The sequence below is a fragment of the Equus quagga genome, chromosome 5 (genome assembly GCF_021613505.1).
Source record: "Equus quagga isolate Etosha38 chromosome 5, UCLA_HA_Equagga_1.0, whole genome shotgun sequence".
NCBI classification, from domain to species: domain Eukaryota; kingdom Metazoa; phylum Chordata; class Mammalia; order Perissodactyla; family Equidae; genus Equus; species Equus quagga.
In genome coordinates this window covers 88165749-88180358 of record NC_060271.1, presented here as the reverse complement: position 1 = coordinate 88180358, position 14610 = coordinate 88165749, and the positions used below count along the sequence as shown (strand labels likewise).

General features: G+C 34.0%; 1 protein-coding gene across 5 annotated transcripts in view; it reads right to left on the bottom strand.

The window, feature by feature from the left end:
- Nucleotides 1-14610, bottom strand: part of USP34 (ubiquitin specific peptidase 34) — a 251930-nt gene that overhangs the window by 28744 nt on the left and 208576 nt on the right. For all 5 annotated transcript variants that reach the window (XM_046661136.1, XM_046661132.1, XM_046661134.1 and 2 more), the window contains exons 54-67: nucleotides 13573-13637; nucleotides 13405-13480; nucleotides 13269-13316; nucleotides 13088-13153; nucleotides 10905-10985; nucleotides 8873-8958; nucleotides 8316-8484; nucleotides 8139-8213; nucleotides 6877-7028; nucleotides 3237-3285; nucleotides 3035-3139; nucleotides 2913-2957; nucleotides 2050-2154; nucleotides 806-953 (exon numbers count right to left, since the gene is read on the bottom strand). In XM_046661136.1, the coding sequence (XP_046517092.1) occupies nucleotides 806-953; nucleotides 2050-2154; nucleotides 2913-2957; nucleotides 3035-3139; nucleotides 3237-3285; nucleotides 6877-7028; nucleotides 8139-8213; nucleotides 8316-8484; nucleotides 8873-8958; nucleotides 10905-10985; nucleotides 13088-13153; nucleotides 13269-13316; nucleotides 13405-13480; nucleotides 13573-13637 (1270 nt within the window). The remainder of the gene's footprint in view (nucleotides 1-805; nucleotides 954-2049; nucleotides 2155-2912; nucleotides 2958-3034; nucleotides 3140-3236; nucleotides 3286-6876; nucleotides 7029-8138; nucleotides 8214-8315; nucleotides 8485-8872; nucleotides 8959-10904; nucleotides 10986-13087; nucleotides 13154-13268; nucleotides 13317-13404; nucleotides 13481-13572; nucleotides 13638-14610) is intronic.

The following is a 14610-nucleotide window of genomic DNA, read 5'->3' as shown; positions in this document are numbered from 1 at the left end:
AAAATGCTCCAGACTCATCTTATATATTCCCTGCCCTGGTCCTAGGATCGGACATTTCTCCGATGAACTGTGATTTGTCTTACTGGAGAATGGTATTTAGAAACAGAGATCTGGGTACTGATGTGTTTGTTGCCACTGGAGTGTTAGGCCCTCTCAAGGGTCAGCTAGAAAATAGGATTTGAACCATTAAATTTAACGATTAAAGAAATTTAAAAAATTAACTACTTTGATTTTTGTTTGAATACTATCAAAAAAAGAACATTTTCTATGTTTATTTACAAGCAATTTTCTATTCTGTGAAGTATCTATTTTTGGTATTTGTCGATCTGTCTTCTAAGATCTTTATTTCCTTCCGGCCTGTGTACCATAAAGGTGTCTATCATTTAACTCCCATAATTTCAGTGAATATTTTCTCTCAGCTTGTTTTATGTCTTTATTATTATTTTACTCTCAACCTTCTCAAGTTACTTTTAAGATAGGATTTTCTGACTCTTTACTCTCTCCACTAATGCTGATCATGTTTTGTCACTCTACCAAGGAAGGAAACAAAACTGATAGTGGTAGTGATGTCACCCAAGTACATAGTTTCCTATCCTTAAAAAAATAAAAAACACTACAGATATTTGTAAAACACTGCCATAGGTTTACAAATACTAATATAACTTTGGCCTTTAAGAACAGTATCTCCAAGTGCCTTTTGTATTATAAAACAATGGGCATATGGTGGTCACCTTAAAAACAAAACAGAAAAACAAAACTTGGAACAACAACAAATGGTTTGTTAAATTCCGAATATTTGACTTACAAGTTCTGACTCTAGGGTAATTGTGAGCCAAAAGAAACCGCTCAACCCAGTTTTCCATATTCTGTAGGACCCAGCTGTGTGCCAGTTTATTTCGGGGTGTCTGCACTGCCAACCAATCCAGACACTGAGAAGGATTGTATTCAATTACCTACAAATAAAATGACAATAACAGAATATAAGGCCAACTGAATGAGCAGTTACTTTTTTACTTACTTTTGGTATATGCCATTAAACACTTAAAAGCCAAGATAGTTTTCTGAAAACTAGAGCCTGAAAGAAGTTTCACCATGTTTTTCTCCATTTTTAAAGCTACTTACTTTTATCAACAGGAAATATTCAGGAAAATTTGTCATTAGCTTACAAAATAAAATTAAAGTAACCAAGGACTCTAACACAGAACCAATATGAGAACCCAAAGACTTTTAGGTCTTAAGTTTATAAATTTATTTAAAAATGCTTTTAATTCTCTAAAGTTTCCCATCGTTACTTACTGCTTGCTCAATCTGTTACTATAAGAGAATGAAAAGTAGCTCACAGCACTGCTGGGGAGATCTTTTTCATGGGAAAAGGGAATCTTAGAAATCTAGACTAGGGATTGGAAAACTATGGCTTATAGACCAAATTTTGTGACTTACCTGTTTCTGTTTTTATTTGAGCACAGCCATACCCACTCATTTATGTATTTGTCTATGGCTGGTTTTATGCTAAAATAGCACCTGAGTGGCTCCAACAGAGACCATATGGCCCACAAAGCCTAAAATATTATCTGGCCCTTTACAGAAAAAGTTTGCTGACCCCAGCTCCAGAGAGTGGGCTTTTCCAACACGCAATTAGGAGAAATTTTGTGACCTCAGTAGTAACTTTCTGGAAGAAAAGAAGTGGCTGGTGCTTCCTCTACCATTTCTGTGAACTGCTGAAAATATTTGGTTTATATTTCTAGGGCATCTATCACTTAATGGAATCTTTTTTGAAGGTAGATGAATGAGAACCCTGGATTGGTAGAAGGCTGTTTATGACTCTACAAGAAAGTCCTTAAACATCTGGGAAACTCACCAAGAACTCTATTTTCCCCCAGATCTCTGACAAAAGGTCTCTTCTTCCCTTGATCTGTGACTTACTAAAACCATTTTAGCTTACCGAAGTAAGAAGAAACTGGTGATTGTATTTGAAACATGACAGTGATTGTATTTGAAAAATAAAATCTTCAGAAAAATAAATACTGAAACATCTGCTGCAAGACTTACCTCCCATATCCTCTGTAGAATGTAAGACGCAAAGGGAGGCATTCCTGGAGGCCCACCAGCAAACTCCATTAGCATAGTCAACAATTTAAAGAAAGGATTGGCTGCCTATAAGACACATAAATGACTAGGTTTAGATCTATTTGCAGCCATCTCCTTCAGCAGAAAAGAAACGTGTAACTCTTCTATACATCATATTTAAATCTGCTGTGTTAGGTTAGCAGAGCTCGATACTCCTGCATATGAACTTGAACTAAAGCAGCAGGATCAGCTGGACAGTCAATTGTGTGGGAGCCACATATATCAGAAAACATGTATTTTTCTGAATGTCAGTTTGGAAAAAGAAAATATCAAAATTCTTGTTAATGAGACCACCATATTTACAGAAAAATTTAGATTAAAAGTTCCTAACCTTTGATCTCTGAGGTATAATTTACATTACTATGACATGTATTATCAAAGTAGCTGTATTTCAATTTTACAAAAATATTTTTGTACAATACTGTATTCTATTTTCCACATATTTCTCCACCTATTCAGAGTTCTGGTTAGTCTACTTTTTTCTTGGGCACAATTCTGATATATGCTTCAAACGGAACAACTTCTAAGTTTAGTATCTAAGTGACACTCCAAGATATTGAACTTACATGTAAATTTATATTTAATTAGGAAAATCACATTTGTGATAGTTAGACATGAAGAGGCAATTCATTTTATTCAAATTACATACTTAAAAACAGGTTACTGTGTTATGGGGGAAACTTTGATAAATTTTTTTTGGGGGGCATAATTACAAAGGTTCATTTGGAAGCAGTGTCAGTGCTGATAGTAGTTTTAAAAACATCAATTAACAAATGTCTACATACCTCAGGAGTCAATTTTGCTATTGATGTGAAAAGCATAGATACAATCTAAAACAGAAAAAGGAGAATTTCAGAATATTCTTTTAAAAGTTACCAAAAAACTTAAAGACTTTCTCAGTACTTACATGTTCTGCAAGTCGATTATTGTATCGACATAGGCTGAAAATCAGATTACATGTTTGTCTTATATTGATGCCATCACGAATATGTTGAAACAAGAAGGGAAATCCCTGTTAAAACCAAAAGTTGTTCATTTAAGAACTGTTATGTTATTATTTTTGCAACTGGTCCAATATATCAAATGGTCTAATACAAATAAAGTATTACCTTTCCTCCTGTTAATGCTGCCATGTCAGTCTGTGATAACGTCAAATGCCTGAAAGAAAACATTAGTGGAAATAAGTTTTTCTTCCTCTGTATTACTTTATAGCAATTTGCATCATGACAGGTATCAAAATTGTCAATTCAATTACAACTGTACCAAGCCACCAACATAAAATCATTGTTGAACTTTCTGCTAGCTGGACTTGCTTGCTAGACATCTTTTAGACAATTTTTCAAGATTCCAGGATTGGTATATGGAAACCCAATCTACTTTACTTCTATTCTTTATGTCTTCATTCCATTCTTCATTTCTATTCAATATTTTGGTATATAACTCTAGGATGGGTCTAATTTAGAGAGCTTTGTTTGACATGAGAACCTTCAGAAAAGAAAGAACTTCTAAGAAATACTAGAGTTTCACCTCTCAGTTTAACATTACTGCGTAACTTAAAGAAAATTTCAGACACGTACAAAAATAGAATAGTGTAAGTATCCCATCACTCAGCTTCAATGACCACTTCATGGCCAGTCTTGTTTCATTTGTAACTCCTACTCACTCAGTATGGACTATTCTGAAACAACTCCAGATATTTTATCATTTAATACATAAATCTCAGTATGCATCTCTAACAGATAAATTTCAAAAACATTAAATTACACTACCATTATTCACACCTAAAATAAATCAACAATTCCTTACTATCATACAATATCCAGTGTACAATTTCCTCAAGGTTCTAAAAAACTTTTTATAGTTAATTTGTTTGAATCAGGATCCAAATAAAGTCCTCTGTTGCAACTAGTTGAAATGTCTTTTAAACCTCTTTTAGACCACTGGCTTCCCCTCCAATTTTGTTTTTATCTTGCAATTGATCTGTTGATGAAAGCAGATGGCTTGTCCTGTAGAATTTCCCACATTTCCATTTTGCTGATTGTATCCTTGTGGTGGTGTTTTAACACGTTCCTTTGTCCCCATATTTCCTGTAAACTTGTAGTTAGATCTACAGACTTGATCAGATCTAGGTTTGACTTTTTAATCAAGAACACTTTATAAGTGGTGGTACGGACTTTCATCAGGAGGCACACAATGAAAAGTTGTCTTTTTGTAACATTTTCAGCCAATGATGATCATTTCCTGGTATAATTCCTGCAGGTAAGATAAATGCTCAACATTGTTCCTTTATTAATAAGTTGCCAAAATTATGATTTGGTTTCCTAATATACTCCAGGGTTGCAAGTTTTTTTAACTTTGTTTTTAGGTTCATTATGAATTCATGAATTGACCCATCTGTGATTGTTTTAGTCCACTTGTAGCTATTCTTACTATTGATGTTCAGGATGTACAATTTATGACCAGTAGAAAGCTCCTTTATGTTGGCTCTTGAGTCCTTTTTACATGACCTCAGTAGTTTTTGATAGCCTCCTTGCTTCCCCAAACGACAAACGTTCCAGGCTTCCCATTTATTTCTTGCCCAAGACCTGGAATTGGCCATTTTTCTAAGGAATCCGGATATTTTCCAGTGAGAAATGATATCTAGAGACTACAATCTAGATGCCAGGGGCACTCAGTGATTCTGAGTTGGACAGGATTTCTAGGCCTTTTCAGAAAATAGAGGTCTGTAATACATTTTTTGTTTGATTAAGACAAAATATACCAAGAACTCTACCAATACCTCCAAATTCAAATTTAGTTTAAAAAAGTTATGTATGTAAAAACCCTACAATTTTATATTTGTACTTTGTTTTGCTGAAAATTTTGTTTTCTATTGACATTAACAATTATTTATTTGCTTTATTCTATAATATAGAGTTTCAGAATAATAATTCTACTAACAATATAATCAGTAAAACAGTTTAGGATAATTTTATAATTCTTTTTGTCCTTCATGTATATCCCACTAGGAATTCAGTTAAATTAATATGTTCTAATGTCACTTTACTTATTAATTCTCCTCCAATGGCTATGCTGCCAGCTCAACATATAGTTAGGTTCGCTTATTTGAGTCTACTTTTGATTTTTAGGGATTGTATTTTAAAATTAATTAATAATTATATAAAAACATTTACATGATTCCAAAGTTAAACCTAAAAAACAAAACAATGTATATTCAAAGAAGTCAAGCTTTCATTCTTGTCCCCTCCAGCCTGTTTTCCCCTCCCCCAACCACAGAAAACTTTTAAGTTTTTGATTTAGTCTTCAATTTTAAAAAATATAGTCAATTCTTGTTATTTGTAGTATTTATGTTCTAAAAAGTGCTGCAAACACTAAATTAGTGAATACTGAATCATTGCTTATAGGGTAAATACAGAGTTAGGTTCCTATGAGCCTCTGGTCACAACATTTTTGTCAACCAATCAATAGTTACTTTTTTTTAATGTGTGTTTGTTTAAATATACCTTATTTAATACATATTGTTGATTCATTAGCATTGAACTCACAGCAAATAGCACCATAACTCATACCTGAATGAAGCTTATTGAACACGTGTCATTTTCTCCCTAAGGCACATTATGGCCTTCTTGAACTTAGGAATACTAGATAGCGCTTGGCACTATGCGTAGGGGCCATTTTAAACAGCCAAATCACCAACAAAAAGCACAAACATGAAAAATGTGGCATATACCATGAAAAGGATATTTGTTTACAATATGGCAACTGAAAGAAGGTAGAGTGTCATCATGTTTGACCTCAGCTGGGAAAGTGTGTGACAGGCAACTCAAATGTTTTGCCACTGTGCATAGGTACATTCTGTAGGTCCACAAATGGCTGTAAAAGCTCCATGAGTACTGATTTTGGCATTACAAATAAATTTTAGTAAGTCAGCAAATTCATAAATAGGAGATCCATGAATAACGAGGACTGGATGTACACATGTACACATACATATACACACACACACACTCTTTGGCTCTCTCTCATAGCTTCCCTTTTCTTAAAAAGTAGCATACTATTTACACTTTTCTCCACATTGCTTTTTTCACTTAGTAATATTTATCCTAAAGATCTCTCCACAGTAGTGAAGATTGGCCCTGAGCTAACATTTGTGCCAACCTTCCTCTATTTTGTATATAGGACACTGCCACAGTGTGGCTTGATGAGCAGTATGTAAGGTCCATGCCCAGGATCTGAACCCATGAACCCTGGGCCGCCAAAGCGGAGCACCCGAACTTAGCCACTATGCCATTGGGCTGGCCCCCATATTTCTTTTTTTTCACCAATAGAGTACTCTCTATTGAGTGGATGGCCTGTTTTTTCAACTAGTCCCCTCTTGGTGGACATTTCTAGTCTTTTGCTATTACAAACACTGCTTCAATAAGTAGCACTGCACATACATCTTTCTGTATTTTGGAGACAGATTCCTAGAAGTGGAATTGCTAGGTAAAAGGATGAATGCACATATAATTTTGCTAGATATTTTACTGTATATTTCTTCAATGTATATTTCTAACATGACTCAGAGGCAAAGTAAGAGTTTGGTACAAAGGATTGAAATACTTATGCTACAAGAGTAGATGAATAGTAATGTTATTATTTAAAACAAATTACGTAACAAGAGCTGCTGAGATAATAATGGTAAAACAATTATGTAAAAAGAATAAAATCAAACATGCTTTAAGCATTTTGAATGCTGAAACATTTCACCTTTCTGAGCGAGACTGTTCAACCAAAAGAGCAACTAAAGCTATCATTTTTTCAAGGGCAGCTGGCCTGTATTTTTCTTCTGCCAGAGAGAGGATATCTTCTTCTTCTTCCTCTTCTTCTCCTTCTTCCTCTGATAACACTTCAACTTGAGGCTGAAGCAGAACATATTAATATGATATTAATTTTAATATTATCTTGAGAGCAAATAACTTGATTGTTTTATATAACTATCCAAGGTAGATGGTGAGAGAAGCATGTTACCACGAAAAACAACCACTCGAAGCCCTGACTTTAAAAGTCTAAACCACATTCAGGACTTAATTTTAGACTTAACAGGAAGAACTGTAAAAAACAATCATTCGCACTACTGTCCCTATTTACCTTACCTAACAGGATAATCTATTAATCATTTCTTTTTTCTCATAGGCAAGCCCCTTAGATGATAAATCAGGATCAAAATTCATATGAGGATGATAAAATAGTATTTCCTGTTTAATAAAAATGCCAGTTATACAAATTAAAGAAGCAGTTTTCAGATAATCCAGAGATATTTACTTGGACTTTGAAATGCAAGAGACTGAAAAGATTTTATGATCTAACAAAACAAAAGCAAAGCAGTCTAAACAGGCAGCCATATAGGCTGGAATTAGATAAGAGTCCATATTCTGAGAAGCATTACAGCATAGTGGTTAACAGATTAGCTCAGGAGTCTGACCAAGGATCAAAGCCCAACTCACTGTGATCTAAAACAAGTTAACTTCTATATGCCTCAAGTTCATCACCTGTAAAATGGAGATAAACTTACCTCTTAGGGTTGCAATAAGCATTAAATAAGATAGTGCAAACAGAGCATTCAACCTAATGTGGTCATTACAGACAACACAAAATTCATGTAATACTTTAGTATTATGAATAGACCACCTACTTAAATTTTCAGAAGACTCTCCAAACTTAATAACAAAGGGCTTAACAATATGGCCAACAAAAATGTTCACCAAAATAACACACTATTGATAGGACCCCAAGGTAGATGGTGGCCATTTTGCCTAAATTTATTTGCCTTGTTCCAGGGCCTTACTAGTGAAATTTATTGATTGTTTCTTCTCTTGCTATATCCACTAAAACTGTTAACCAAACTTAGACCCTTAAAATTATGTAATATCAGGGCTACAAGGGACTTGAAAGGGTTCTACTGACTACTGATGACACAAACTTGAAAATACAGCCTCTAAATTATTGATATGAGACAGAATTATACTTACATTTTCAGGCCCTTTGGTTCCCATGTAAAAATGTACCATTGTAGATATGGCTTGCAATGAGAGCAAAAACTGGCTCTAAAAATGAAAATATTAATTTAAAAATATAAAATAAAAACACCTGTTTTAAACACTAAAAATAGGTACATAATCCCAGAAATAAACAAGATATAGGCTCACCTCTTCTTCACCCATTTTGGCAAACTCATAAAGGAAGGCAAAATACTCTGTAAGATGTTTACTGTGAGGTTTTACACCATGTTCCATAATTAATAACAGAGTTCTCACAAATCGAGTGACACATGAACGACCACCAATATCTTCTACTGAGGCATCCATGTCATCTGACCTGAAAATACAATTTAATATATCTTAGAGAAAGTATGAAATATGGCGATAGACATTCTGGAAAAAGGAATATTTTTAAAAACCTAAATTTCTTTCTTTTGTCTTTGTAATAATGAATACCAATTAAAATAATATAAGTGGATGGATTCCAATTATTGTGTCCGACTAAATCAATCCAAACAAAAAGACTAACATAAAGTTATTTGTAGAGGATTTTAAAGATGCACTTAATTAAAAACAAAATAAAAGTTTTCCCTTCTTGATATGTATTATTACAGAGTATTTTAAAATAGAAGAACCTAAGTATTTCAGTGTGGATATTTAAAAATACTTTGCAGGCAGATCATTAAAAAGCTTAAAAACAAAATGTTCAAAAGGTCCTTCTTTACCCATCTTCCATTCCTGGCTGTAGATAGAGATGAGCGTGTACAGGTCTAAGTCTCTGAATCACATGGATACACAAACGCTGAAACATCTATAGAGGAAAAGACACAATCTAAGCACCAACTCACATCAGGTAACAAAGATACTGAAAAACTAACATGATTCAAAATTATCTGCCACCCATTTATATTGTGTCCCTAGATTATCTTCTAAAGCTTTCCTGGTGTTTCAACTACAGACTGAAGATACAAGGCAAAGTTAGCTTGAAAAACAGCATTTAGTTCTACGATAAAGGAAAAAACAACAACGAATTATTCATTTCAGTAATAGAGATTACCAAAACAAAGCTTCACAAAACCCTCTTAACTAGTGGAGATAGAGAAAAGAAAACTTAGCATCCCTCTTTTTCAGAACAGAAGAGTAGGGCAGGACAGCTGCTTATCAGTGAAAGAGCTGCTTATCAATGCCAAGGAGAAGGAAATATGATTTAAGTTTATCCAAAAGAAACAGGGATTAAAAATGGCTGGGGACTCTCTAAATAAGATCTATAAAATGGCCAATGGCCAACACGCACAAGAAAAGACATTCAATATCATTAATTACTAGGGAAATGCAAACCAAAACCACAATGAGATACTATTTCACATCCATTAGGATGCCTAACATCAGAAACACAGTAACAAATGTTGAAGATGATGTAGTGAAGTAGGAACCCTCACAGATTCCTGGTGGGAATGCAGACTGGTGCAGACACTATCAAAAACAGTTTGGTAGTTCCTAAAAATGTTAAACATAGAGTGATCATAAGACCCAACAATTCCATTCCTAGGTATATATCCAAAAGAACTGAAAAAGGATTTCCACACAAACATTTGTACACAAATGTTCACAGCAGCATTATTCAAAATTGCCAAAAAGTAGAAACATCCCAAATGTTCATCACCTACTGAATGAATAAACAAAATTTGGTATATCCAGTCAATGGAATATTACTTGGCAATAAAAAGAAATGAAATACAGATACACACTACAACATGAATAAACCTTGAAAACACTGTTAAATCAAAGCCAGTCAGAGTCAGCCCTGATGGCCTAGTGGTTAAAGCTCAGTGTGCTTTGCTTCAGCAGCCTGGGTTCAGAACCACACCACCTGTCTCGCAGTTGCCATGCTGTGGCAGTGGCTCACACAGAGGAAGACTGGCAACAGATGTTAGCTCAGAGGGAATCTTTCCCAGCAAAAAAAAAAAAAAAATTAAAAAAAATTTTAAAAAAAAGAGGCCAGTAACAAAAGACCACATACTGTATGATTCCATTGATATGAAATGGTTGGAATAGGCAAATCCATAGAGACAGAAAGTAGATTAGTGGTTGTCAGGGGCTGGAGATAAAGGACAGGATAAAATGAGGAGTGACTGCTAACAGGTATGGGGGCTCTTTTTGGGGTGTTTTAAATTAGACAGATGAGGCCTGGGGATATAATAAAAACCACTAAATTTACACTTTGAAAGGTTTTGGTGAATTCTATGGTATATGAATTATATCTCAATAATAACTGGAAAGTGGCACATTTCAGAATAAATTTTTGGTTTTCTGTCATAAGTGAATATAAAGTAATATTTACATTTTCCTTGTCTAATTTTTCCAGTGACGTAAGGAAAACAAACTGATTCAAGTGACAATTCACAATCTGTCACAGAAATGAGTTATACACTATTCATTTAACTTTCAAGGCTATTACAGTACCCTACCATGGTTAGAACATCTAAGGATCCAAAAAAGAATCAGCACAACTTATGAAGCAGCCAGAGTAGGATCTGAGAGAAGAGGTGGTCATAGCTATCTTGGTATAACCATGAAATCTGAATGATTTTAATCACTCGATTGGAATGATAGTTGATTTGCTAAAAGAGGCTGGTGAACACAACAGCAAAAATGGCTTTTATGATAAGAGTTCAATTTTTTCAAACTACTTTCAATGCTGGGTTAAGACATATTCAAATAAATTTCAAATAAATTTTCAAATAAATTTTTTCTTACCTGTCTCACAATTTGATTAGGGCACTTAATTAGTATCTGCATTGGCCACCAGTCATCATCAGCCATGCGGTCCAAAAACCACTGTAAGAAAATAGTGTGACACTAACTTCTAATCGAAGTTTCAATTATTTTAAGTTCTTACAAAACAGATTCTTCAAGTGTTAGAAAGTCCAAAATCTAAAATGTCTAAAGTCATAATCAGGGTCATCTTATTATAGAATTCCATGGATGTCATTTACATCATAATATACAATGTGCAAGACAGCAACCTACAGTCCTAAAATAGAATACTATTTTCCTCTTAGTCCTCACAAATAACACACTGTAGAATCTTTTGTTCCTATTAATAACATATGATCTGAGTATGATTTTTTCTGTTTAAAAACAAATTATGCCTTCTTGATAACAAAAAACTCCTTTATGCTAAGCTAAAACAATTTCCCATTGATTTCACGATATCTCTTAATTACATATTTAACTCCTCAATTGAACTGTACTGCCTATTTATGCATACACATAATTACTGACAACTGAAGAGAATATTAACTTCTTGAGAGAGTTCCTGAGGCAAACCCTTGGTGAAAAAACTAAAATGGCAACTTTACTTAAAAAAAAAAAGCACAACAAATTACGACCTAATCAATCCTCTGGATTTATAAAACAGCTTTCAAAAATCATAAAGGGGGATGGGAATAGAGGAACAGGTTAAGTAACACCAGGAAGATGGAATCAGTCAAAGCAAGAATGTGGAAAATGCTGCAGAAAAAAATGACAAAGTGGCAAGAAGAAAAAAAAAAAAGAGAAAGTAACTGTTATAGATGAAAGGAGATTAATGAGATGAAAGCAAAATGTGGACCTTGTTTGAATACTAACTAATTCAAATAAACCAACTCAAAAAACATTTTTTAGACAATTAGACAAAACTGAACACAGAATGAGTACTGGATGATGTTAAGGAATCACGTCTAATTTTACTAGGAGTGAATGGAATCATGGTTATGTATTTTTTTAAACTTCTCATCTAACAGAGATATATAGTAAGTATTTATGGATATATGATATGTTATCTGGATTGGCTTTACGATATTTCAGCTGAAAAAAGGCATCAGGGATAGAAATAGAAGAAAACAAAAGAATGTCACTATCTGTTGAAATCAGGTGATGGGTACATGAGAGTTCATATCTTTCTAGGTTTGTGCATGTTTGGAAATATTCATTATAATGTTTTAAAAAGTTATGCCTTGGGGCCAGCCTGGTGGCAGAGTGGTTAAGTTTGGCGCACTCCACTTCAGCAGCCCAGGTTTGCGGGTTCAGATCCCGCGCATGGACCTAGACCACTCATCAAGCCATGCTGTGGCAGCGACCCACATACAAAATAGAGGAAGATGGGCACAGATGTTAGCTCAGGGCCAATCTTCCCCAAGCAAAAAGACCAACAACAGGTATTAGATCAGGGCCAATCTTCCTCACCAAAAAAATAAAACATAATAAAATAAAATAAAAAAGCTATGCCTTTGTGTTTGAAATTTACAACAATCAGATTCTTCTATTCTATTGCTACAAGGCATAATTAGATGAGCTTCTATATTAAAAAAACCTCCAACTAATTTCACCTATTGCATACTATGCTATCTCCTACCTCTGGAAACTTAGAAGACTGCATTCCTAGGAAGGTTTACACCACTTTGGGAACCAACCAAAAATGATAAATGATATTCAGATGGCAAGATGGTTAAGTGATCATTACCTGTGAGTAGATTATCTTAGTAATGTCTCCGTTATCACGCAATATGAGTGGAGATAAAATTGGACATAAACCGATCTACTGGGATATATGCATTTTTTTCTCAGAATGGAAAGGGATGCATTTTTAAGTACTTTCTGATAACATTCAAAAGTAGTCAAGAAATAGCTGATATAGTCCTTTGAATTTTTTATACTTTTTCCTTCTAATACATTAGGGGTGGACCTACGGATTTTTAAATAACTTAAAAATCAATTATTTAATCAGTATAATGGATGTGAAACATAAATTATAACTTTTTGGCAGTTGTGAAGTAATTTTAGGAACAACTTTCATTGGGCTCCGTATGATTTATAATAGATAAAACAAGTTTGCTATAGCAAAAAATCAAAAAAGTGACTCTTAAGCTGTACATCGTTTGTTGAATTATTCACCTCACCTCACAAGCTGCTTGACTATTATTAAATTGTTTGGTCAACAGTTCAATCCACTGAAGCATTGTGGGCTAAAAAAGGAAAAGAAAGAAGTCAGTGAAGGCATGGGGACTTCTGAGCTAAAGCTAAGGAAAGCCAAAAGACGTCTGATAAATGACAGAAAAATTCACAAAATGAAACACATACCTTTTCTTTTGAATGAATAAATGTCTCTAAAACAAAGGAAGTGCTTAACTGTAAGAAAAGAGAAAATTAAGCAAAAAAGATGTAATTATTTTAAAGAACTCAATTTTGAAAAAATTATATAAGGCTTACATATTACCTTTGCTGTCATCAGAGACACAGCTTTAGGATCTGGTAATGTACTGGGAATGCAACTACACAACTGCCACATAAACCTAGAATTTAAAAGTAGTATGTTAAAATTCTTACAGAATAAGATTTTTAAAAAATGTGTAACAAAAAAATCTATTAAATTTACCAAACTTACCCAAAATATGTATGTTCAAAAATGTTTTTGTCTTGAAGAAACTGCATGTTATCATGCCAAATCCACTGAAGGAAAAAAATGTTAACATTAGATATCAGAAAGCATTTGCTTCATTACATTGTACCAATATTTTTATTGGACAAAAAAAGACTTGCTCTAAAAGAAACAAAAATCAAATACATACACTTAAAACCCACGCTGATTTTTTTCCAGCTATATGGAATATGAAAGTAGTTACTAAACCTGCTCCAATTTATCACTCCTTATCTGGCTACCTCAACTGATCACGGTTTTTTAAAAATGTATTTATAAAGATTTTGAAAGTAAGAACTTTCAAAATGAAAGTTTTAAGATGAAATCCCCATCTGTCTGAAGAGCAAACAGATAAATGAATAAAACTATGTCATGTTGCATTTTGATAAGAACAAGTTATGAGAGAAAGGTTTACGTCTAAAAACTGGCAAAATACAAGTTTAATTCAGGTTGGAAGACCTTAAAATGAGAGGTAATTTTCTTGGTTACTCCATAAAAATCGTGAAAAATGACTATTTCTGACATTAGCCCTGTAGAATTGCTCTGCTGACTTTAGTTTTTGTGTTCCTTTACCTCTCTGAATATCCCAAACACACTCTAAGTCATTGTCAGTTCCATAAAATTACTTTTATCTGGAACAAATTTATGTTCTGATTATTGATATTACTGGCTGCCTTTATTCCCCTAAAGATTTCAACTCTCTTTACTTGTGTCCTCCCCAGCCAATTACTCTAGTCCAGAACCAGGTTTTATAATCACATATTAGGGGCTCCTGCTCCACACTGATATTTGAAAATCATAGACCCAGGCAATGAATGGCCTGCTTCAGAGTTCTTGGTCCTTCATTATTTCTAGGCGTATAGCTTTCTATAACGCTACAGCCCCAAGGAGAGTTGGACAGCATTCACCCATCCCAATTCAGTGCCTTTTCATAGCAAGAGTCCCATCCCAGCTTCTTGCTTCTAGCCATGAAGTCGGCTCTAATTCCTGTGTCATAATTTTTGT